This window comes from Vulpes lagopus, chromosome 11 (assembly GCF_018345385.1).
Source record: "Vulpes lagopus strain Blue_001 chromosome 11, ASM1834538v1, whole genome shotgun sequence".
In the NCBI taxonomy this organism is placed as follows: Eukaryota; Metazoa; Chordata; class Mammalia; order Carnivora; family Canidae; genus Vulpes; species Vulpes lagopus.
The window spans coordinates 12648090-12674205 of record NC_054834.1 but is presented as its reverse complement, the minus strand read 5'-3'; the positions used below and the strand labels follow the sequence as shown (position 1 = coordinate 12674205).

Here is a 26116-nt window from a genome sequence, read left to right as displayed (position 1 = left end):
ATTTGTGTCATGTCATCGTGCCTCATATGAAGCCAGTCAGCGGGTCCTAACATGATGCTTCAAGACCCGTATTTCATGAATATAGCTGCTTCTTTTGACACATCTACTTGATCCCATTTTGGGCCAGTGTCATTTCTTACTCTAACTCTCTGACTTCTTTCATCCTTTTCTAATCTCCCCAGAGTGGGGAGAGTCCTCTCCTGTAACACGAACATAAGCCTGTCTCTCTTGCTAAAAATCCTTCAATAACTAATGATAGTCATTAGGATAAATCCAAAATCTTTAATGTTGTTGAAAGGCCAGTGTGATGTGGCACTGGCTCAGTCCAGCCTTGTTTTTAGCCCCTCTCCCTCTCAAACTATGTTCTAGATATAGTGAAATACCAGTTTCTGAACTAGCTGCACCCTCTCTTTTATCTGTAGGCCTTCTATTTGGAAAATGCTTTCCTCTCCCAGTCTCTGTGTTCTCAGAACCTTCCTGGACTACCCCACATGCCCTTAGGTAGTAACTCTTGCTGAGCGTCCCATTGCACCTGTACTTGCTACAGTATTTATCTCACTTAACTGATAGTACTTGTTCATTTTTCTCTCCTTCATTAAATCACCAACTGCCTGAGGGCAGAGATCATGGCTGTTTCACTGACTGCATCTTCAGCCTGTAGCACAGTGGCTGATACATACTAAATAGTCACACGTTAGCTATTATTATTGCTGAGTAAACATTTGTTAATAAATACCTTTCAGAAGTCAGCTTGGGTGTTACCTTTTTAGCCCAGACTTCGTTTTTTTTTTCGGAGAAAGCGCAAGTCTTTCTGTCTTTGAGTCTTTACTATATGTCTGCATCTTTGTATCAGCTACTAATTAATAAACAGTGTATTCCATTTATTTGTTTATGTCTGCCTTTCCTACAGGACCATAAGTGCCTTGAAGGCAGGGACTTAGTGTCATTCATATTTCAATCTCTGTTGCTTTCCTTAATGTTGCTTACCCAGATCTTGTAGATTAGCATAGCATCCATTATGTTGTTGCATCCTTCTGATCCAGTCTAGTCAGTCAGGGTCACTTGGAAATAGTGTTGAAAACTAAGCATAATATTCTGGATAATGGAGAGAACTTATTTTTTTGTTTTTAAGGATTTTATGTATTCATGAAAGACACCAGAGAGAGTCAGAGACACAGGCAGAGGGAGAAGCAGGCTCCCCATGAGGGGCCTGATATGGGACTTAACCCAAAACTCTGGGATCACACTCTGAGCGGAAGGCAGAGGCCCAACTGCTGAGCCACCCAGGTGTCCCGAGAACTTGTTTTTTTTTTTTTTCCCGAGAACTTGTTTTTGATATGTAATCTACTTTGTTTAATGTAATCCTTCAGGATCAGTTTAATTATTTTTTCCTTTTTAAAGCATTAATTGAGCTTATAGTTAGTTGAAAACTTCACATCTTTTGCTTGAGGAATTCTTAGTTTTTAAACCTAAATAAGTAAATAAACCCAAATGAATTTTGAACCTTTTTATCCTTGTTTAAACCTAAGGCTCACTTGTACCCATTATTCCAGTCTTTGTCTTGATTCGGTCGTCCTTACACTTAACTGCCTTTTCTTGTGTGTAATTCATAAGTGTGGGAAGCATGTTAACTAAAAGCATGTTGGCCTATCCTCTGATCTTTTATAAGTTGGCTAATGAAACCGTCCCTGGTGTCTTTCATGTCAGTATGAAGTATTGAAAGCCATCTGACTCTACAGTTTTTAACCTGTTTATAAGTATATTTAAATCTCCATTGATCCATCTCATCTAAGGGATATGAGATTTTCTTCTTTCTTTTTTTTTTTTTATTGAAGACTTTGGTGATAAAAATACCCTATATTATTATCCAGTTCAGAAAAGCCTTCAGAAAATAGTTTGTATGACCTCTTTGGAAGACTTGAGGTAGTATCTAATGATTATCAAACCAGCTATTTAATCATCTCTTCTAGTATTTAGCAGGGGTTGACCTCTGTTCCACATTTCAGAGTCTATTTTCCAGAGTCTATTCTTTTCCCTTTTGAAAATGTTAGGCAGTTTATTGCCAGTCTGGCTCCATTTGACAGTTCCCTTATACTAATTAAGTTGGCAAAGTTCACTGACTTACAGTGTGTCTGTCATCAAATTATGATCTGATTTGTTTGGAGAGTTAACTTATCAAAAATGACTAGTTTTCTTACCTTGCTTAGTATTTCATACCCTGTTAATTCCACTTTGAAAATCATACTCCTGGGTGGATAAAATGAGCAAGAAAAAGGAATAACATAGTTTTACTTTTCTTGGTAAGTATAATATCCTGAAGCCATAATTCTCTTTCATTTTAGCATTTTTGCTTTTGGATATTTTTATAAAGATTTTTTATTTTATTAAAATTTTGCTTATAAATATTTATTTGACCTCTCGAGAGAGTGGGCACATAAGCAGGGGGAGTGGCAGGCAGAGGGAGAAGCAGGGCTTCCCCCTTGCCACCCACCCCCCAGGATCATGACCTGAGCCAAAGGCAGACCCTTAAGCTTAACTGCTTAATGAAGATAACACACTGTACTTATTTACTTTCTCATAAAGATTAGTCATGTGACCATCTTTTTATTTTTTCATAGTTAACCTTTTTTGTTCATCTAGTCTAATGTCTTATTCAAAGACATGATTTCCGGGACGCCTGGGTGGCTCAGTGGTTGAGTGCTTGCCTTTGGCCCGGGGCGTGATCCTGGAGACCCAGGATCGAGTCCCGCCTCGGGGTCCTTGCATGGAGCCTGCTTCTCCCTCTGCTTGTGTCTCTGCCTCTCTCTCTCTGTGTGTCTCCTGAATAAATAAATAAAATCTTAAAAAAAAAAAAAAAAAGACATGATTTCCTTACTGATTTTCTCCGCTGATGCAAGTTGGCTATCCCCTACTGTTACTGTATTACTGTCGATTTCTCCCTTTATGTGTTAATACTTGCTTTATGTATTCAGGTGCTCCAATATTGAGTGCATGGATATTTGAAACTGTTACACCCTGTTGTTGGATTGATCCTTTTATCATTATGCAATGCCGTTGTCTCGTTACAGTCTTTATTTTCAAATCTATTTCATCTAATGTAAGTTTTTTTTGGCGGGGGGGGGGGGCTACCATTCTACCATTTGCAAGGAATATCTTTTTCCATCCTTTCCCTTTTAGTCTGTATGTTTCTGTAGGTTTGAAATGAATCTCTCAGCATATAGATGGATCTAGTTTTTTTATATATTCTGTCAGCCTATATCTTTTTTGGAGTATTTAAACTATTTACATTTAAAGTAATTATTGAAAAAATAAAAATAAAAAAAATAAAGTAATTATTGATAGGTATGTACTTATTGCCATTTTGTTGATTGTTTCCTCATTGTTTTGTAGTTTTTCTCTGTACCTTCCCTTGTTCTTTTTCTTTATGATTAATGACTTTCTTTAGTGTTATGCTTGGCCTTTTCTCTTTTTTTTGTGTATTTGTGTATCTGTTACAGGTTTTTAGTTTGTGGTTATCATGAGGTTCATATATAACATCTTAACTATATAACAGTCTGTATTAAGTTGATGGTCATGTAAGTTTGAACGTCTTCTAGGACTTTCATGTTATTCCCAGACTCCATGTTTTATGTATATGTTAGATTTTACATTTTGTAATTCATTTTGTAATTGGGTCCCCTTAACTAATTTTTTTTTTTCTCATTTATAATTGTGCTCATTGAAGTGGGCTGGAGCTGGGAGTGCCTTGGCCTTGTGGGGGATGGCTGGAGTTGGTGTGGGCTATAGGCCCAGGGCTCACTGAGGCAGAAGGCCATATAGAGTTTCTGGCCCCTGCTGCTACCTGCACTAGGAAGGTGGAGGGGGAACGTAAACAGTGGCACTTGGCAGCATCTCCAACTTTGGAGAGATTTCCAGCAATTCCTTGTCCATTTAGCCCATGCTATAAGGTTAGTAAATGAGTTTTTTTTCGCTTATATAGTCCTTTGACCCTTTAAAAAGTTGTGTTTTCGTTTTGCTGCGTGGGCAATTCTGCACATGGCTCCTGAGTGCTGTCCCTCTCCCCCCCTCCCTTTTTTAAAATATTTATTTATTCATGAGAGAGGCAGAGACACAGGCAGAGGGAGAAGCAGGCTCCCTGCAGGGAGCCCAACATGGGACTCAGTCCCGGGTCTCCCAGAATCATACCCTGGGCCAAAGGCGGCGCTAAACCACTGAGCCACCCGGGCTGCCCAGTGCTGTCCCTCTCTACTGCAGTTGGTGATGTGGGGAGTCGAGTTCCCATCGTTACCACATCTCAGGCTCTCCCCCTGTTCTCTGCATGGTCCCTCTGTCCTTTGTTGTACAGAAGCTGTTCAGTCATTCCTCAGTTCTTCAGGAGGAACTGCTGTAATGTAGATGTAAACCCCATCTGTCTGTGGCAGGTGAATTCAGTCTTCTGTGCTGCCATCTTGGACACTTCTGGACTTTTATATCTAAGCGCCCAACAGCATCTCTACTTACAGGTCTCACAGACGCTGGGTTCAGTAAATTTATAACTTAACCTTTCCTTCTTCCTCTTCATTCTTTCAACCCCAAATAAACAAAAACTATTTCTTAATATTTCTCATCTCAGTGAGTCATACTGCCATTCATCTAGAAGCATAAGCTGGAAGTTTGGGAATAACACATGATTTGTGTCATGTCATCGTGCCTCATATGAAGCCAGTCAGCGGGTCCTAACATGATGCTTCAAGACCCGTATTTCATGAATATAGCTGCTTCTTTTGACACATCTACTTGATCCCATTTTGGGCCAGTGTCATTTCTTACTCTAACTCTCTGACTTCTTTCATCCTTTTCTAATCTCCCCAGAGTGGGGAGAGTCCTCTCCTGTAACACGAACATAAGCCTGTCTCTCTTGCTAAAAATCCTTCAATAACTAATGATAGTCATTAGGATAAATCCAAAATCTTTAATGTTGTTGAAAGGCCAGTGTGATGTGGCACTGGCTCAGTCCAGCCTTGTTTTTAGCCCCTCTCCCTCTCAAACTATGTTCTAGATATAGTGAAATACCAGTTTCTGAACTAGCTGCACCCTCTCTTTTATCTGTAGGCCTTCTATTTGGAAAATGCTTTCCTCTCCCAGTCTCTGTGTTCTCAGAACCTTCCTGGACTACCCCACATGCCCTTAGGTAGTAACTCTTGCTGAGCGTCCCATTGCACCTGTACTTGCTACAGTATTTATCTCACTTAACTGATAGTACTTGTTCATTTTTCTCTCCTTCATTAAATCACCAACTGCCTGAGGGCAGAGATCATGGCTGTTTCACTGACTGCATCTTCAGCCTGTAGCACAGTGGCTGATACATACTAAATAGTCACACGTTAGCTATTATTATTGCTGAGTAAACATTTGTTAATAAATACCTTTCAGAAGTCAGCTTGGGTGTTACCTTTTTAGCCCAGACTTCGTTTTTTTTTTTTCGGAGAAAGCGCAAGTCTTTCTGTCTTTGAGTCTTTACTATATGTCTGCATCTTTGTATCAGCTACTAATTAATAAACAGTGTATTCCATTTATTTGTTTATGTCTGCCTTTCCTACAGGACCATAAGTGCCTTGAAGGCAGGGACTTAGTGTCATTCATATTTCAATCTCTGTTGCTTTCCTTAATGTTGCTTACCCAGATCTTGTAGATTAGCATAGCATCCATTATGTTGTTGCATCCTTCTGATCCAGTCTAGTCAGTCAGGGTCACTTGGAAATAGTGTTGAAAACTAAGCATAATATTCTGGATAATGGAGAGAACTTATTTTTTTGTTTTTAAGGATTTTATGTATTCATGAAAGACACCAGAGAGAGTCAGAGACACAGGCAGAGGGAGAAGCAGGCTCCCCATGAGGGGCCTGATATGGGACTTAACCCAAAACTCTGGGATCACACTCTGAGCGGAAGGCAGAGGCCCAACTGCTGAGCCACCCAGGTGTCCCGAGAACTTGTTTTTTTTTTTTTTCCGAGAACTTGTTTTTGATATGTAATCTACTTTGTTTAATGTAATCCTTCAGGATCAGTTTAATTATTTTTTCCTTTTTAAAGCATTAATTGAGCTTATAGTTAGTTGAAAACTTCACATCTTTTGCTTGAGGAATTCTTAGTTTTTAAACCTAAATAAGTAAATAAACCCAAATAAGAATTTTGAACCTTTTTATCCTTGTTTAAACCTAAGGCTCACTTGTACCCATTATTCCAGTCTTTGTCTTGATTCGGTCGTCCTTACACTTAACTGCCTTTTCTTGTGTGTAATTCATAAGTGTGGGAAGCATGTTAACTAAAAGCATGTTGGCCTATCCTCTGATCTTTTATAAGTTGGCTAATGAAACCGTCCCTGGTGTCTTTCATGTCAGTATGAAGTATTGAAAGCCATCTGACTCTACAGTTTTTAACCTGTTTATAAGTATATTTAAATCTCCATTGATCCATCTCATCTAAGGGATATGAGATTTTCTTCTTTCTTTTTTTTTTTTTATTGAAGACTTTGGTGATAAAAATACCCTATATTATTATCCAGTTCAGAAAAGCCTTCAGAAAATAGTTTGTATGACCTCTTTGGAAGACTTGAGGTAGTATCTAATGATTATCAAACCAGCTATTTAATCATCTCTTCTAGTATTTAGCAGGGGTTGACCTCTGTTCCACATTTCAGAGTCTATTTTCCAGAGTCTATTCTTTTCCCTTTTGAAAATGTTAGGCAGTTTATTGCCAGTCTGGCTCCATTTGACAGTTCCCTTATACTAATTAAGTTGGCAAAGTTCACTGACTTACAGTGTGTCTGTCATCAAATTATGATCTGATTTGTTTGGAGAGTTAACTTATCAAAAATGACTAGTTTTCTTACCTTGCTTAGTATTTCATACCCTGTTAATTCCACTTTGAAAATCATACTCCTGGGTGGATAAAATGAGCAAGAAAAAGGAATAACATAGTTTTACTTTTCTTGGTAAGTATAATAATATCCTGAAGCCATAATTCTCTTTCATTTTAGCATTTTTGCTTTTGGATATTTTTATAAAGATTTTTTATTTTATTAAAATTTTGCTTATAAATATTTATTTGACCTCTCGAGAGAGTGGGCACATAAGCAGGGGGAGTGGCAGGCAGAGGGAGAAGCAGGGCTTCCCCCTTGCCACCCACCCCCCAGGATCATGACCTGAGCCAAAGGCAGACCCTTAAGCTTAACTGCTTAATGAAGATAACACACTGTACTTATTTACTTTCTCATAAAGATTAGTCATGTGACCATCTTTTTATTTTTTCATAGTTAACCTTTTTCCGTACCACTTTAATGTAGTGCTTAAGAATGTAGGTTTTGGGGCAGCCCGGGTGGCTCAGCGGTTTAGCGCCACCTTCAGCCTAGGATGTGATCCTGGAGACCCGGGATCGAGTCCCACGTCGGGTTCCCTGCATGGAGCCTGCTTCTCCCTCTGCCTGTGTCTCTTCCTCTCTTTCAGTGTCTCTCATGAATAAATAAATAAAAATAATCTTAAAAAAAAAACCAATGTAGGTTTTGAATCAGATTTAAATTTGAATTTTTGGGGGATCCCTGGGTGGCTCAGCGGTTTAGCGCCTGCCTTTGGCCCAGGGCGCGATCCTGGAGTCCCAGGATCGAGTCCCACATCGGGCTCCCAGCATGGAGCCTGCTTCTCCCTCCTCCTGTGTCTCTGCCTCTCTCTCTCTCTCTCTGTCTATCATAAATAAATAAATCTTTAAAAAAAATAATTAAATTTGAATTTTTGGCTCTGCCTTTTAATGACACTGTGTCCTTGTTAAATGAGTGAGCTGCTCTGAACTAGTTGATTCAGCATAAAAATCCCCGTTCTAGTAAGAGTAACTGCCTCATAGGGTTATTGTTGGGATTTATTAAGGTAATAGATATAAAACACTTAACCCAGTTTCTGATATCTAATAAGCTTTAACACAAAGCCTGACATAATATCTGGTAGTTACTACCGGAGTTTTCCTATTTCAAATGGATTTTGAAATCCATTTTCCTAAAGAGGAAGGCATTTGTCTAGCTCTCTCTGCTCATTGTTCCCGACTTTTCTTTTTTTTTAAGATCTTATTTATTCATTCATAAGAGACACAGAGAAAGAGAGAGGCAGAGACACAGGTAGAGGGAGAAGCAGGCTCCATGCAGGGAGCCTGACATGGGACTCAATCTCAGATCTCCAGGATCACACCCTGGGCTGGAGGCAGCGCTAAACCGCTGAGCTACCCAGGGATCCCTTGTTCCTGACTTTGAGTTCAAGATGCTGCTGCTTATCATTTCCCATTTTCTTATTATTTCTTTTTGTTGTTGGAATGTCAAAACCGATTTTTGTTCTCTTTTATGGCTGAATAGTATTCTTGTGTATATATACCACATGTTCTTTTTTTCTCCCCCTCTTGTTTTTGTTGAGTTGTAATGGAATATATTATTAGTTTCACGTGTACAGTGTTGATTCAACATACTCTTACTATTTCTTACTTTGTAGTTTAGATTCAGAGGAGTGTGTCTTTGCCACCTTCATTGAGATATAGTTCATATATCCTTCACCCATTTAAAGTGTTGTACAGTTCAGTGATTTTTTTTTTTTTTTAAGATTTTATTCATTCATTCATGAGAGACAGAGAGAAGCAGAAACATAGGCAGAAGGAGAAGCAGGCTCCTTGCAGGGAATCCTGTATGGGACTTGATCCCAGGACCCTGAGATCATGCCCTGAGCTGAAGGCAGACACTCAACCACTGAGCCACCCAGGCATCCCCAATGATTTTTTTTTTAAAGTATGTTCACAAAGTTGTGTAGTTGTCACCACAGTCTTAATTCCAGAGCATTTTTGTCCCCTCAGAAACAAACACCATGGCCACTGGCAGTGACTCCACATTCCTCCCTTTTTGCAGGCCTTGGAAACCACTAACCCTCTTTCTTTGTGGAATTACCTGTTTTGGACTTCTCTTTAAATGAGATTCATACAATATGTGGGACTTATATGTCTCTAGCTTCTTTGCTTAGCATGATGCTCTCAGGGTTCATGTATATACTTCCTAGCTCTTGAGAGCCAGATACTCCGTTCTGTGGCTGTAGCCCATTTTGTTTATCCATTCATTGGCTGATGGACATTTGGCTCATTTCCACTGCAGGACTGTTTATGACTAATACTGCTGTGAACGTTTTGTCTGGACATCTGTTTTCATTTCTCTTGCGTGGATACCTAGGCATGGAATGGGAGTTCTGTGTTTAGCCTTTCGAGGAGCTCTGCTTTGCCAAGTGTGTACAGTGCCACAGGCCCTGTAAGTTGCTGTTGTATTTCCTGACCAGCAGAAGTAGTGGTGCCTTTTTAGAAATTTGAACCATTGTGATGTGTGTAGTAGTATCTCCTAGGGGTTTTAATTTGCATTTCTCTACTGGCTCATAATATGGAGGATCTTTTTATGGACTTATTTTCTATCTCTGCATTGTCTTTTGTGCTGTACCTGTTTATCTTTTCTTTTTTTTTTTTTTAAATAGGGTTTCTTTTGTTTATTTTGAGAGATCTTTGTGCAAAGGATCTTTTATCATAGAGATTTTGCAAGTATTTTTTTTCTCAGTCTGTGGCTTCTCTGTATTCTTAATATTAGCTTTAGAAGAGGAGAATTTTTCGATTTTGACGTGGTCTTCTCTTCTCTTCTCTTCTCTTCTCTTCTCTTCTCTTCTCTTCTCTTTTTCTTTCTTCTTACGGTGTTGCGTGACCCTAAGTGAGGGTCACTAAGATTCTTTCCTACATTTTCATCAATAAGTTTGATAGTGTTGGGTTTCACAATAAGGTTCATGATTTATTTTGAGTTAATTTTTGTATTTGCTTGTGATTGGATTTTAAGTGCCACTGTACTGCCTTTAGTTGACTCAGCTCTCATTCCCAAAACTCAGAACAATGCATAAACCTACTTGGAAAGATCAACCTCTTATTTTAAATTACTGGATGATTTTAATACAGTTGTATTAAAATTTGATTTTAGTACAAATTCTTGGAAAGGATAGGTTCATAGTTTTTCATATTTTATATAATGCTATAAAATTATGTTCATCTTGCTGATTTCACAGATAGGCATCCTGAAGTTATAATTGTTAAACTGCATGCTGGTTTTTAACATTTTAAGTTATAATTTGAATGAAAAAAAATAAGCACATTTTTGTTGAGAAAATCTGAAGCCAGTTTAACATTTTATAAATACCAGTGGTTAGTAGGAGGAAGAGGCTTTTTCTCCTCAAGACCTTCCTTCCCACTTGTTCCCCTCTTCCTCCAGCAGTTCCTGTGTAGTTCATTCTCTCTCTTTTTAAAGTCTTTGCACACACGTCACTCACAGCAAAGCTTTCCCCAATGACCATGTTCTTTAAAACTACAGCCTTCCTCCTCCCAGCAGTCCTGGTTCCGCTTCCTGATTTATATTTTCTCAGAGCGCTCTACTAACCTCTCCATGAATTCTACTTATCTGCCTCATCTACCAGCGTATAAGCCCCCTGGGGGCAGCATTTCATTCATCGATGTGTGCCTAGTATATAGTAGGTGCTCAATAAATAAATGTTGCAGGAATGAACAAATGAATACATGAAATATATGAAGCATATTTATGTGCCACTGTTCATTTTAAACCTCAGAGCTTCTGACAGGGACATATTAAAGAAAAACATCTGACAAATTCTTTATGATGCTTCAGTCAGTAAATATTTGCTATAGAAACCTTTATTTTTATGAGTTTTAAAAATTATTACTTACAGGGTTCAGTTTGGCAGAGACTTGGTGCAGATGTGACAGCAGTTGAGTTTTTAGGTCATGTTGGTGGAGTCGGAATTGATATGGAGATATCTAAAAACTTTCAACGCATCCTCCAAAAACAAGGATTTAAATTTAAATTGAATACAAAAGTTACTGGTGCTACCAAGAAGTCAGATGGAAAAATTGATGTTTCGTAAGTATGCTGCATATGCTTTTGATACAATATCTTTATCTGTGTGCTTAAGAAAAATACTCCCTTTTTTTTCAGAATCAAAGTTTGTTACAACCTAGGGCCATTTTATTGCTTAGTGTAACTCCATATTGCTTATTAAATCAGTCCATTGAAATTCATGATTAAGTTGATGCTAGGAAAATTAATCTAGTGTTCTTACTTTCTCATAGTATACAATCAGAAATATTTAAACTCTCAACGTTTCACAAAACTCAGTATTATTAGATACATGGGGAGAGCTTCTGCCCTTGGACGCCGCTGAGTAAGCATCGTTAAAGTCTCCCCTCCCACCGCCGTCATGTCTAAGTCAGAGTCTCCCAAAGAGCCCGAGCAGTTGCGGAAGCTCTTCATCGGAGGTTTGAGCTTCGAAACGACCGATGAGAGTCTGAGGAGCCATTTTGAGCAATGGGGGACGCTTTACGGACTGTGTGGTAATGAGAGACCCCAACACCAAGCGCTCCAGAGGCTTTGGGTTCATCACGTACGCCACCGTGGAGGAGGTGGACGCGGCCATGAACGCCCGGCCGCACAAGATGGACGGAAGAGTCGTGGAACCAAAGAGGGCTGTCTCCCGAGAGGATTCTCAAAGACCCGGTGCCCACTTAACTGTGAAAAAGATTTTTGTCGGTGGCATTAAAGAAGACACTGAAGAACATCATCTTAGAGATTATTTTGAACAGTATGGGAAAATTGAAGTGATAGAGATCATGACTGACCGAGGCAGTGGCAAAAAGAGAGGTTTTGCTTTTGTGACCTTTGACGACCACGACTCTGTAGACAAGATTGTCATTCAAAAATACCCTACTGTGAATGGCCACAACTGTGAAGTAAGGAAAGCCCTATCGAAGCAAGAGATGGCTAGTGCTTCGTCCAGCCAAAGAGGCCGAAGTGGTTCTGGAAACTTTGGTGGTGGTCGTGGAGGTGGTTTTGGTGGGAATGACAACTTTGGTCGTGGAGGGAACTTCAGTGGTGGAGGTGGCTTCGGTGGCAGTCGAGGTGGTGGTGGATACGGTGGCAGTGGGGATGGCTGTAACGGATTTGGTAATGACGGAAGCAACTTTGGAGGTGGCAGAAGCTATAACGATTTTGGCAATTACAACAATCAATCCTCAAATTTTGGACCCATGAAAGGAGGAAATTTTGGAGGCAGAAGCTCTGGCCCCTATGGTGGTGGAGGCCAATACTTTGCCAAACCACGAAACCAAGGTGGCTATGGCGGTTCCAGCAGCAGCAGCAGCAGCTATGGCAGTGGCAGAAGGTTTTAATTACTGCCAGGAAACAAAGCTTAGCAGGAGAGGAGAGCCAGAGAAGTGACAGGGAAGCTACAGGTTACAACAGATTTGTGAATTCAGCCAAGCACAGTGGTGGCAGGGCCTAGCTGCTACAAAGAAGACATGTTTTAGACAATACTCATGTGTATGGGCAAAAAACTCGAGGACTGTATTTGTGACTCATTGTATAACAGGTTATTTTAGTTTCTGTTCTGTGGAAAGTGTAAAGCATTCCAACAAAGGGTTTTAATGTAGATTTTTTTTTTGTACCCATGCTGTTGATTGCTAAATGTAATAGTCTGATCATGACGCTGAATAAATGTGTCTTTAAAAAAAAAAAAGAAAAAAAAAAAAGAAAAAAAAAAAAAGATACATGGGGAGATCAGTAATACGGGATTGTTTACTATATGCCTGGCTCTCTTTATTACTCATATAACATGATGAAATTATTTAGTTAAGGTCACATAGCAAGCGAGGGGCAGAGCCATCGCTTGATCTTTCTGACTCAAGACCTGGGTTATTAACATGTGCTTTTCTACCTATAATTGTGAGGTTTTAATGATAGACCTCTAGAGGATTTGTAGTTTTAATATTGCCTGACTCCTGTTTGTTAGAAGTGTCAGCAACACTTGGGAAACATCAGGTCTTACAGGTCTCATTCTGTCAGCTGTTTATGTCCATGCACATTTAACGGTCACTTTAACGGTGACATACTGTTTGTCATCTAGTATTGAAGGTGCTTCTGGTGGCAAAGCCGAGGTTATCACATGTGACGTACTCTTGGTTTGCATCGGCCGACGACCCTTTACTCAGAACTTGGGACTAGAAGAGCTTGGAATTGAACTAGATCCTAGAGGTAGAATTCCAGTCAATACCAGATTCCAAACTAAAATTCCAAAGTAAGTTGGATAATTTATTTGCATTTTCAAAAATTTAAACATTTATTTTAAACACTGTCTTAAAAATAAGACTTTTACCATGTTTAAATGCACTGGCTTTGGGGAAGAACAGTAGACACGTATGTGGGAACAATATTTTTTTGGCTACTTAGTAACTAGAAACTTTTGTTACCATGGCATAATGAAGATGAATATCTGTGATGGCAGTGGTTCACTGTGTTTCTTTTCATCTCTGTGGTAGTATCTATGCTATTGGTGATGTGGTTGCTGGTCCAATGCTGGCTCACAAAGCAGAGGATGAAGGCATTATCTGTGTTGAAGGAATGGCTGGCGGTGCTGTGCACATTGACTACAACTGTGTTCCATCAGTGATTTACACCCACCCTGAAGTTGCTTGGGTTGGCAAATCAGAAGAGCAGTTGAAAGAAGAGGTAATTCTGAATGCAGGGGTAGCTGTAACTCCAGTGCATGAGTTGGGTTAATGACACTGGATGCTATGACTCATTTTATTTATTTTTTATTTATTTTTTATTATTTTAAAGATTTTATTTATTTATTCAGGAGAGACACACAGAGAGAGGGGCAGAGACACAGGCAGCGGGAGAAGCAGGCTCCATACAGAGAGCCTGACATGGGACTCGATCCTGGGTCTCCAGGATCACACTCTGGGCTGCAGGTGGCGCTAAACCTCTGCGCCACCAGGGCTGCCCTGTGACTCATTTTATTATTGCATTAATGCATTTTGAAATCCTGTAGAACATTTTATATTTTTCTCCTTTTTAGTAATGTAGAGGAAATCGTTCACTTGCCTGCAAACTAGTTAATTCCTGAGCTTTTATATTTTCCTTTGAAATACACCCAGATAGACTGACATTTGCATTTGTTTGTTGTTTGCACACAAAATGTATTTCATGAGTAAGCAGTTTTGGTCTTGCCCTCCATGTACTCTGAAGAATTGCCTTCTTAGGATTTATGTTCTCAATAAATGGTAGATGAGTTTACCAGCAGGAATGTGTTTTTTCCGTTTATCTAGGTTCTCCTCTTCTGTCTCTCACAGGGCATTGAGTACAAGGTTGGGAAATTCCCCTTTGCTGCTAACAGCAGAGCTAAGACAAATGCGGACACAGATGGCATGGTGAAGATTCTGGGGCAGAAATCAACGGACAGGGTGTTGGGAGCACACATTCTGGGACCAGTGAGTATCATACAACCCAAAATCCCATTACTATTTCTGGAAAGCATTGCTATTTACTTTTAGGCCACCTGTTCTTTACATGCTGGGGTTAGTATTTACCAGCAGAAGTTTGTTTCTGATAAGGTGACCAGCAGCATGCTCAGAGGCTGGCCCGTCACATCATCTGCTTTCCATCCTGCAACTGACATTCATCTAACTCTTGAAACAGGTCCTGTGCCTGCTGAAGACTCTCCAGTGGCCCTTTTCCACTGTAAGCTGTTACAGATAACTGGTCCCGTCTGCCTTCCTGACCTCATTAATTCCCTGCCTCATGCCCCTTCGCTCAGTTTCCTAACAGGCAAATGTTCCCATTTTAGAGCTTTTTTTTTTTTTTTTTTTTTTTTTAAGATTTTTAAAAAAAATCTATTCATGAGAGGGAGAGAGGCAGGGACACAGGCAGAGGGAGAAGCAGGCTCCATGCAGGGAGCCCAATATGGGACTCGGTCCTGGGTCTCCAGGATCAGAACCAAAGGCGGTGCTAAACCGCTGAGCCACCCGGGCTGTGCTAGAGCTTTTGTTCTTGTACGACCTGTTGCCTGGAATGCTGTGCCTCCAGGTCTTTGTACATCTGGCTCCTGTGAGGTTTGGGCTCAAATGTTACCTCCTAAGGGAAGCCCTTCCTACCACCGAACCTGCAGTACGCACCTGCCCTAGGGATCTGACATGATGATGATAAAACATTACTTACTCTCTAATACATTCTTCTCTGTATACATGCAATAACCATTTTAATTTTTACCATTCTGGGAGGCAGGAGTTGCTCTTCCATTTTTGAAGTGAATAAATGGAGGGAAACACAGAGTGTTACACTTGAGGAAGTGGTAGGATTTTAATCCAGGCCAGCTGGCTCCGGAGCCCAGACTCTTCACTTCTGTGCCACCTTTTCTATTAAGCTTTTCCTGACTGGAGACAGTTAACTGCTCGAACCGTGAATCCTGTTAGCTTGTAGTTTTTGCCATGGGAAGAAAATTACTTGGTCTGTTATTTTAAAGGGCGCTGGTGAAATGGTGAATGAAGCTGCTCTTGCACTGGAGTATGGAGCATCCTGTGAAGATATAGCCAGAGTCTGCCATGCGCATCCGGTAATTATTGACAATATACAGAATTAATGGCTACAAGTTTCTTCTCACCCAGATATTTGGTATTTAATTTTAAATTTCTTCCCTTGCAGACCTTATCAGAAGCTTTTAGAGAAGCAAACCTGGCTGCATCATTTGGCAAATCGATCAACTTTTAAATTAGAAGATTATATTTTTCTGAAATTTCCTGGGAGCTTTGTGGAGGTCACATTCCTGTACAGGAAATGCTCACGTCTCCAAGAATTTTTAGGACTGAATTATGAAACTTTTGGAAGGCTTTAATAGGTTTGGACAGAATGGAATAATCTCATCTATTTTAAATAAATTTAATATTTTGTTTCAGTGCATTAATATTGCAGAAGAAAGCTACTTATCGTAGCATCCTGGAAAATTTTCTTCAACCCTTATTTTCATGCAGTTTCTGAAAGATTCAACTTCACTGAATTTATGTTACGTAGCTTTTATCTCTGCTATTGTAAAGTTGGATTTACGTGATGGAGCTGGTGTAGAATATGTGAACCAGCTGTGTTTGAAGCAAGGTGACCAAGTTATTTTAAACTTGGTTTTCATATTGGAAATAGTTAATCATTAGAGTAAGATTAAAATATGTATAAACCAAAATGATGTAAATAAATGATGGTCTCTCACTTCTTTATTTAATCTCCAAATTCTTGCAGTTTAGAGGTAGAATTTATGTTTAAATTTTTAAGCACCCATTAAGGTCTAGTCTGTAGGCAGTTAACCAAATTAAGGAGGTAGATCTGTGAAATTCATATATTAAATGAAGACACAAATGTATTACAGCGGGGAATGAAAATACAGAAATAAACAGTCTTAAATATTCATTTACTGGTTGTTTTGAGTGGATGTCCAGATGGTCCTAGTTCTTTTATGACTACCTGTAGTGTATCTTCTTACTTTTCTTTATTACTCCTCTTCTGGCCTGGATGTCTCTTTCTACCACACTGGAGGACAACATTTAGGTATTTGAAAGGTCATTGCCCTTTCATCTGTTTTAGCGATACCGACTAACTGTGGAGCGTTCACTTTTGGAGACACAGTATATGGGAAAATTTATTTTTATTTTTCATATGGGAAAATTTAATCTGTCTTCTGTCGATTTCAGTGTATCCATGGTTGGGTAAATGACTGTTTCTTTAAAGAGTGCTATAAAATCGTATCTGTTCATTAATGTTTTTTTTTTTTTAATTTTTATTTATTTATGATAGTCACAGAGAGAGAGAGAGAGAGAGAGGGGCAGAGACACAGGCAGAGGGAGAAGCAGGCTCCATGCACCGGGAGCCCAACATGGGATTCGATCCCGGGTCTCCAGGATTGTGCCCTGGGCCAAAGGCAGGCGCCAAACCGCTGCGCCACCCAGGGATCCCTGTTCATTAATGTTTAAAATAGCCAGCCCTTGAAACCTATCAGTATCAAAGTCTTAAATGTTAACTAAATTTAAGTAGTTCTCACATTTAGGATAGCATATTCGAAAAAGGAAAAATTAAAGTACTAGAAATATGCAAACCATAGATGCTCAACATGATTGCAGCTTAAGGAAAGTTTAGAGAATGTATCAGCAGAAAAGCTGTGCGGGCAGGGGGACTGGGTGGCTCAGCGGTTGAGCATCTGCCTTTGCCTCAGGGTGTGATCCTGGGGTCCTGGGATGGGGTCCCGGGATCAAGTCCCACATCAGGCTTCCATCCCTGCATGGAGCCTGCTTCTCCCTCTGCCTATGTCTCTGCGCCTCTCTGTGTGTTTCTCATGAATAAATAACAATTTAAGAAAATAAAAAAAGTGGGCTAGGATACTATCAGTCGCTCACAGTTAGAAGGAAAATGTTGAGTCATCTTCAGGTTTTAATTGCATCGTTAGTAGGTCACATTTCCCTTTTTCCTTCTGTGTCCACTAGTCTGAGATTGTATTATGGTCATTGTGAATTATTCATTGTAAAGACTCTGGATTCTGTTACCTACCTCTGAAAAATAGGCAATTTCTGTTTCAGTAGGCAGTTAACCTGGCTGAACCCCAGCTCCCAATTCCATTGTCTTTGCTGGAGGGCAGCAGCTAAAGGATCTACCCAGTTATTTCAGCTATACCTCGGCTGGATTACGTCTGGCCCTACATGTGTAGTTCAGAGGTCAACCGGAGACTGGGCAAACGATATGCAGAGTTGGGAGGCCCTCCCCACCATGCCTCTATCTTGTGGGACTCTCCTTTCATAGTTTGTTCTAGTTGCCTCCAACTCTGTCTTCTGATTCCATAACCAGTAAAGCTTGGCTTCTGCCCAGTATGATACTTCTGTGACCCACTGTCAGGTGAAAGACCCTAGAAATGGGAATTGGTTTCACCCACTGCTGTCTTAGCTTCCCTCTACCTTCTGCCTGCTGCTGGTTGGTCTCCGGGACCTTTACTTTTAAAAATGTGTATTTCCGTTCAGAGTTGGCAGTTGTTATTAGCAAGAGAGCTGGTCTGATATGTGCTACTTTGCCATTATTAGAAATGACCTTTGTATTTTAAAATCTGAAATCCCAATACTATGTGAAGTGCTAGTTTATTTAAACTTCAAACATGGGGATGCCTGGGTGGCTTAGCGGTTGAGCACCTGCCTTTAGCCCAGGGTGTGATCCTGCAGTCCCAGGATCGAGTCCCACATTGGGCTCCCTACATGGAGCCTGCTTCTCCCTCTGCCTCTCTGTGTGTCTCATGAATAAATAAATAAAACTCTTTAAAAAAAATAAACTTCAAACATGTCCCCTACTCTAGAGAAAAAATAGAAATATAATTTAATATGAAGTGCTAGCTATAGAAACAAAATAGTTAAATCTGTGTAGGTGAGTGAATTTGTGGATATAAAAATTTCAAATATTCACTTATTATTGACTAAGTTCCCAATATTTTCTTGGCTTGTAAGGATGGCAATTGTCCATTCCCTGAGCTGATTAAAATGAGTGATTTCAAAGTGACATCTTTCGTTGTTTAGCTAAAAAAGGAATATAAAGATTTCTTTTTTAAAAGATTTTATTCATGAGAGACACGACACAGAGGCAGAGACCTAGGCAGAGGGAGAAGCAGGCTCCTTGCAGGGAGCCCGAAGCAGGACTCGATCCCAGGACCCCGGGATCACCACCTGAGCCAAAGGCAGATGCTCAACCACTGAGCCACCCCAAGTGCTCCCAAAATACTTAATTTTAAGGGGGGGGGGGGAACTAGTTGCTGTAGTAGATAATGAGGTAAAACCACTTTGCTAGGTATTAGGATCTCTACCTAAATGAAAGTGACAAATAATTGCCTTGAGGGAGGGGGAGGTTGCCTTATTGTTTAAATTACATCTGTTTACATAATTTTTGTTCAGGCGGGGCTTCAAATGCAGCTGCGTCGTATGTGTGGGTGGCTGTTAAGTAGTACACAGGAATTGTCTTGCTCTAAGAATTATTGGTGAAAAAAAACACATAGGGCTTGGCCTGTTACCCAGCTAGCTCAGCTATGAAGCTGACATAGGTTTGGCAGTTGGAATACAATTGTTTTCTTTATTGTTTTGGCCTCACAGATGGTAGCAGAGAATCTATGTTGAACTTCATTAGATTTCACAAACTAAAAACACAGAACTTACAGCATCGTTTTGTACTTTGATTGGCACAGCTCAGTTGGCAGGAGCAATGTTCATGAACTCTGGCTGGATTTAATTTAAACCTTCCCACCTCACCACTAGAACAGGGCCAGGATTGCTAACACTTCAAAGCCACAATGTTAATTTTCTAAAAATTGCTTTTTCTCTTTCTCAGAGCAAGGAATACTTAGAGGAGTCTTGGAGATTGGAGCAACCATTGAAATGGTGAAGGTGGGGCTCAGGCTGTATCCTTACCCTCCACCTGGGCATCCCACTGGGAGGTGATTTAGGGGGCAGATTTGTGGAGGATACTGACCTAGCAAACAGCCTGTTCACAGACAAAACAGAGAGCAGGGGCCTGTGGAGGCCATCTGTTTATAAAACCATCTTTACATTGACAGTACCCTTGCTTAAAAGGGATTCATGAACGCTAAATCCGTAAAATTTAAGAATTATACTAAATATATATTTATACAAAAGGACTGTACTTTATTGAACTTCATACAAAATGTGATTAAAAACATTAAATAGGTAATGAGTTTTATTTTGAAGATCTTAAAATGTAGCTCTTTTACTTTGGTCACCTCAGTCACCTTCAAGCCGCCTCCTGCTCTGTTATAGGCAGGTGCTATAAACAGCAACCTTCTGGCTTATATCCTTTAGGAGCGAGCGGACTTCTCCTTCCAATCTTACTAATTCTTGAGCTTTATCTTCTAAATATTTTTGATTGTCCTCATATTTTCTTTCTAAATCTGTGGGAGATAAAAAATGAGTAAATTACACTATAATCTCAACCTCCTACTGATCGTTTTTGCCTATAAAGCCTAAGACTAAATAATTTTTCAACCTTTTAAATAACTCAATGCATGTTTTCTCTTTACGTTGTGAAAGCATGAGCCTAAGACCTACCTTTCAGGAGCTGCAGCTTGCTGTTTGCTTGAGCCAAAAGTATTTTTGCTTCATTTTGTAGCATCTCCGCTTTCCTCCTGGCATCTGCTGATTCTTCGGTTTTTTGGGCAATTAATTTTTCTACCTTCTTATACTTTTCATCAACTTCATTGTCCAGAGCCTGCAGTTCCATTTAGACACAGAGAGGTGATAAATGTAATCTCGGACATTAAGAGTGTCATTGTGGCAAGCTTGGAAGGGTACTCAGGCGTTAAGCTATTAGGTGTAAGTAATTATTTTGAAACAGTGGAATTAAATAACAACACTGACATGAATTTTCTTAATGAAAGATCTGAAAGATACTTTGGAGTTGTAGTGGGTCTCCAGGGCTAAGGGACCTTTCTCCTGTCAGCACTTTTCTCTGGCTGTGTCATAGGACAGTTATATGGAGGCAGAGTAGTAGATTTTCTCTGTAAAGTAGATTCACTGTGATCCAAACACTTGGGAATCAAAAAAGGCCCATTTGAAGAGCTGATAGGAGGACCAGTGTAGGGTGTGTAGAGATTTAAGGGAAGGAAAGGAAAGGGGAGATGTAGCATACACAGGGATGGGTGAGGAGATGAGAAGTTTGTGTGGGTTTGACAAGGTGGTTGCAGCAGGTGCTGCTTTTGAGAAACGCTGTTCAAACCATAGCCATTGATAATAAGGATTTCAATGTTGGGGAGTCGTTCATCTGATTATAATCAAATGCTATATTTTTATTAAAAATGCTCTGTAAAAAGGATACTTGTGAAAAATGCTCTGATTTATGCTCTCAGAACCGCACGAAAGTACAAACCATGATAGAAAAAACAGGGTAGGGTAGTCCACTTTTCTTACTGTTTTGTTCTCTTCCCCAAGCAGAGGTAGAAGGAAGTCCCCCTTCTGTAATGGCTAAAAGCTACATTAAGTTGAGGAAAAATCTTGACTATATTTCAGTTTGTAACTCCCTAACTATTCATTTAACGGTTGGAACACTCCCCTTAAAAGTGTCAAAAGGTTTCTCTGGAGATAAAACACATGTTCAGGGGGCAAATGTTTAAGGATTACTTGGCTTCTGATGAAAAAATTTGGGTTGTAGGAGATTTTCTCTGCACAACACAGTACCTTCCAAGTGAGCAGCAAGAGGTGGTTAGTGAGTGGAAGACGTGAGATTTAGTTCCCCACTAGCTGTTCTGTGGTGGCTCCTTTAGCTTTTTCTACCCCGCTTTAAAGATTTCTCAAATGGCCAGGTAATCACCGTAGGCCACCCCAGCCTTCCTAATTGAATTACCGAGGTACAAGCTCAGTAGGCTTGCTCCAAGACCTCCACCCCTCAGTTAATTTCATCTTCCTGCCTCCTTATCCAAGTTTGGATGGGAGGGCTAAGGTCACGCTTCTTGGACACTTGCAAATCCACTCCCACTCTTTTCCATCTGTGTCTCTAAAGGCTGCTATTTCAAAACAGGTCACTTAGGTCCACGTCCCTTAACTGATTCCAAGGAAGGCAACGAGGAGGCTCGTCGCTCCTTTATGAACACAGCTGTGAAGTTACAAAGCTGGACTTACCTTTTTCACATCATCTGCGCTTTGTTTCACAGTGTACACTACTTTCTCGATGTACTCTGCCTCCCCCGAGTTCTGGGCAGCCTTCCGCTTCAGCTCTTCCACATTCCTCTCCAGCTCGCTGATGCGCTGGGAGGCGTTGAGCAGGGTCTCCTCAGAAGCAGCAGTTTCAGATTCAATCTACAAGTACAATGTCACAAGTGGTAGGGCGTGCTAGGAATACAAATCTAGAGGAAGACTAAAAGACCACTATGCTCTTTTGCTCCAGATCCAAAGAAAAGAATTGCAAAAAGGAAAAGCTTATATCAAGTGCCCAGCTTTTTTCGCAATTCTCATGATCTGGAAATCATGTAAAATTCTTAACCGAACCACCCCCAGACAGCCTGATGTGTTGAGAAAGCATTTTAAGGACACCTGCAGGCCTTGGCTAAACACTGGTCACAAATAAGCAGATGTGAGAAGGATTTCCACATTGGTTTCCAAATTAACGTGGGTGGGGAAAATGATAACTCCCAAGTCACCTTTAGTTTTTCCTGTCAACTCTAGATGTTCAACTCTAGTGGAGGTTGTGGGTCTTCAGAAACTGTTGGGAAAGTTGAGTGTTCTTAGCTAATTACTAAAGGCTGACCAGGAATGTTGAAAACTCTAAAGTCACTCTAGGACTAGGAGATGGAATGTCATCTGCAGAAGTGATAACTGGAACCCATATATACTAAAAAGTCATTTAGGGAAAAAGTATCTGAGTAACTGGTGAGGTTCCACATATCTCTTTTTTAAGAATAATCAGTAAACATTGATTTTTAAGAGCTAGCCCAAGTAAGCAGTCTGACCCACAACAGAAGAACCAGTTTCCCTGAGCACCTAGTTTTTCTCAAAAATTATCTTCCAGGATGGGTCTATTCCATAGCATTAAGTCTGAATAACAATAATGTCATAGTGAAACTAATTAATACAGACATGGTAAAATTTGTATTTCAAACCAAATGATTGTTAACCTAGAAGTTCAGCCATTAATTAACATAGAATTAACAGAAAAATAATCTTCGAGAGCAGTTACACTTCTTAGAAGATGAGCTTTATAGTTTTATTTATAAATGAGGGAATAGGTTTCGACAAGCTTTCACTAATAGCAAAGTTCTTTTTGCTTCTTATCCTTTACCTAAAATGCTTCCTGTCCCCCAGGGTCCCTGAAAAAAACTCATTATCCACTTGGATCGTTAAGCCAAATATCCCACTTGTAATTTGATTAAATCCTATATTTGCCACTTTGCTTTTCAAAACTTAGTAATTTTTTTAAAAAGTTATTTTAGCGATAGTACGCACAAGTGTACAGGGAGGGGCAGAGGCAGAGAGAATCTCAAGCAGACCTTGAGCTGAGCACGGCTCGATCTCACAACACAGAACACAACCTGAGCTGAAACCAAGAGCCAGAGGCTTAACCACCTGTGCCACTCAGCTGCCCTAGAACCGAGTAATTTTTATTAAGTAATCTAAATAGATAAAGTTCATTAAAATGTTGACAGCACACTGAGAAATTTGCTAAACTATAGAGACAGAAAAATCAGAATAATCAAAGGGTTAGAACATAGTCTGGTGATAAAATGTAATTTTTCTACACTTGAACAAGTAGCCTGAAGGGGCCTTGTATATACTCGAGATTTAAGAAGGAAAAGTGGCTGAGGAACTGCTGAGTCTCATTTTACTGAGCGCAGTAGAATAAGGGAAGACAGGCTTGTATCAACCAGTGGCAGGAAAAGCAGGCTGAAAAACTACCTGCCAGGTTTTCAACATTAGGGGTTATTGGCTTGGGAAGGATGACAGTGCAAAATTCTAAGGACATCTAATCTCAAAGTATATTCTGAGAAGATGGGTAAGGGATCGCAGGAGTCCATTTCCCCCCCATTTTTATAAAACAAATGAACTTTCCTAAAATTGGATGGGAAGATTCGCTCGTAGGACTGCTTACTGAAAAATGAAAATTATATTTGGATTACGTAGGATTTTTACAATTAAGCACTAAATCCCTGTGAAAGGTTCTTAGTGTGTGCTTTTTTTTTTTTAATTTATTTATTTATTTTTTTAGTGTGTGCTTTTAATATCTTGTAGTCACTGAGTCAAGAGTATTCTGCTTTGAGAAGTTTCTGGGATGCTTGGCTGGCTCAGTCAATAGATCACGTGATCCTTGATCTCGGGGTTGCGAATTTGAACCCCACGCTGGACATAGAGTTTAAGCTTTCCATGTATTCTGAACAAAACAGATCATTCCATTAGAAGATCCCCATTAGATTCATCTAGAAGTGGGGGCTGGAAGCATTTGACCTTCACTGCTCTCCAGTGGTTTTCAAAACTCGACAGTAAAATTCTTGTGAGCACTCACCTCATGAATTTTGAGATAATGGTCTCCACGCTCGATAACAGCAGGAGTTTCCTAAAACTAACTTTTGAAATTAATCCTATCCTTCATACTACTGAACAGAGTCTATGTGAGTCCTTGAAGGAAGAGGAGATAAAAACACGTATAGGATAAAAGTGAAGGGGGCTTAACATTCCAGTGTCTTCAGGGTCCTTTTATCCCTGAAAACAGCACGTGTAGCATCCGTGCTAAGGGAATCGATCGGATTTACTGACATTAGAGCAACCTTTTCATGTTCAGCTGTGAGAGTTTTCATGTAACTCAAGTACACGGAGTTTCCTGATAGAGTTTCTGTTCTCTCCCCCACCGGTAAGGAATCGAGTCTCTTACCGAGGTCAGCAGGTGCTGGGTTCCTTGGATGTCTTCGTCTGCCTGCTTGATTGCCTTCTCGGCTGCAATCTGGGCCTTCTCTGCTTCCTCCAGCGCCTCCTTTACCATGTCTGCGGTGACTTTAACATCAGTTGCACTTTTGCTGAGTGAAAAAGAATGAGATCATCTATGTGAATATGACAAAGTTACTTCCCCTCGGAACATTAAAAAACAAAAAAAACCAGCAACACATTCCTTTTAAAGAACAGCCTTCTTGGAATGACCCAGAGAGACTCACAGAGGTCACTCTTATTAGACATTTCACTGGTTAAAGAAATACTTAATAATCCCCTGCTTGACACAAGCCCCCAACATGCCACAGCCTCCGCAGATACCTGGCTCTTTTAGCTTCTTCCAGCAATGCCTCAGCTCTGGCAACATCAGCAGCGCTCTGCTGTAGAATCACCTCCACTTGAGAAAGGCTTTCGACTCGTTCGCGAATATCCTCTGTCAAGTTCTGTAACTGCTGTGGGGTGCTGGGCATTTCCATCTTCAGCACTTCGTTAGCAACTGCTTCAATGCTGTCCAAATCGGCACTGTCCTCTGTGAAAAGCAAAGACGTCCCCACGAAGAGGTGAAAGTCACAGACGGTTTCACTCCATCACTTCCGGTCACCCGCCAGGTGAACAGCATTTGGGGATCACACCAAGACATATGCACTTCCTGTTTTAAGAATTCATAGTCTAATCGAGTAAGTTGCATGTGGAACAAGAAACTACTGGAATTTGCTGTAGGCTGGGAAGGTCAGGGAAGCCTTCATACAAGATGAGGAACTGATCAGGTTTTGAAGGAAAGTAGGATTTGAGCGAGGAAAGAGGGACATCTCCGGATGGAGAGACTATGGGGAGAGCAAGTCACGTGAAAGTCAACCACAGCAAATTGATTACAGAACAGTGCTAATTTTTTTAAATTATTATTTTAGAAAGAGCGAGCAAGCACATGCAAATGGAGGGAGGGGTAGGGGGAGAGGGAGACAGAGGATCTCAAGCAGACTCTGTGTTGAGCGCCAAGCCTGACATGGGGCTCCATCTCACGACCCTGAGATCATGACCGGAGCCAAAACCAAGAGTTGGACACTTACACCTAACTGACTGGGTGTGCCACCTGGGTGCCCGAGTAGTGCCAACTTTTAATCGAGGTTAAAAAAATAGCTAGGAGAGGACTGTAAATGCAGATGTAAAGAGGTGATATTCCTTATGTAAATTATCTGGATTCTGGAAATTACAGAAAGGGAGAAATTCCAGTCAGAGAGGCAAGGGAATCTGATAGTGTATAATCAAAGAAGCCAAGGAATTTCAAATGTGTAATGTGAAAGGTGGTCAGAAAAATGCCCAAGAGGTTAAGCTTCAAATATGTCACTGATTTAAGACTTTTTGTTTTTAACTATTAACATAAAAACGGACCCCTAAGGATTTAAGCACAGGCAAATATTTTGATCAAGCGATAGCTTCCACAGGATAGTTCATAAGCTATCCCTAGGAATACCACTGGCTCCTTCCTTATTCCCCATTTTCCTTGCTAACAGAACACTATTTCGTTCAGGCTCCTACTCTAGGGTAAGGTCAACTTAGCAACTCAGAGTTAAATGTTGATTAGTCTACCCCATTCCACTGGACATTTATGCATGGGCATGGGATGCTTTTCTGGCCAGTGAGATTTATGGAGATGACTGCTCAAGGCTTCTGGGGAAGATTTCCTTCCTTTAGGGGCAACTGGGTGGCTCAGTGGTTGAGAGTCTACCTTTGGCTCAGGTTGTGATACTGAGGTCCTG

General features: G+C 40.3%; 2 protein-coding genes across 3 annotated transcripts in view; one reads left to right on the top strand and one right to left on the bottom strand.

Annotated features, from left to right (window-relative positions):
• The window catches only part of DLD (dihydrolipoamide dehydrogenase), a 38184-nt gene extending 21858 nt beyond the window's left edge, over positions 1–16326 (top strand). Inside the window, exons 9-14 of the mRNA XM_041722900.1 lie at positions 10769–10959; positions 12998–13168; positions 13410–13599; positions 14226–14363; positions 15395–15484; positions 15574–16326. Coding sequence (XP_041578834.1) covers positions 10769–10959; positions 12998–13168; positions 13410–13599; positions 14226–14363; positions 15395–15484; positions 15574–15639 — 846 coding nt within the window. The 3' untranslated portion in view covers positions 15640–16326. The remainder of the gene's footprint in view (positions 1–10768; positions 10960–12997; positions 13169–13409; positions 13600–14225; positions 14364–15394; positions 15485–15573) is intronic.
• Positions 16327–19559: 3233 nt separating this feature from the next.
• The window catches only part of LAMB1 (laminin subunit beta 1), a 70488-nt gene continuing 63931 nt past the window's right edge, over positions 19560–26116 (bottom strand). For both annotated transcript variants that reach the window (XM_041773308.1, XM_041773309.1), the window contains exons 29-33: positions 24681–24888; positions 24307–24448; positions 21567–21743; positions 20001–20160; positions 19560–19843 (exon numbers count right to left, since the gene is read on the bottom strand). In XM_041773308.1, the coding sequence (XP_041629242.1) occupies positions 19707–19843; positions 20001–20160; positions 21567–21743; positions 24307–24448; positions 24681–24888 (824 nt within the window). In that variant the 3' untranslated portion in view covers positions 19560–19706. The remainder of the gene's footprint in view (positions 19844–20000; positions 20161–21566; positions 21744–24306; positions 24449–24680; positions 24889–26116) is intronic.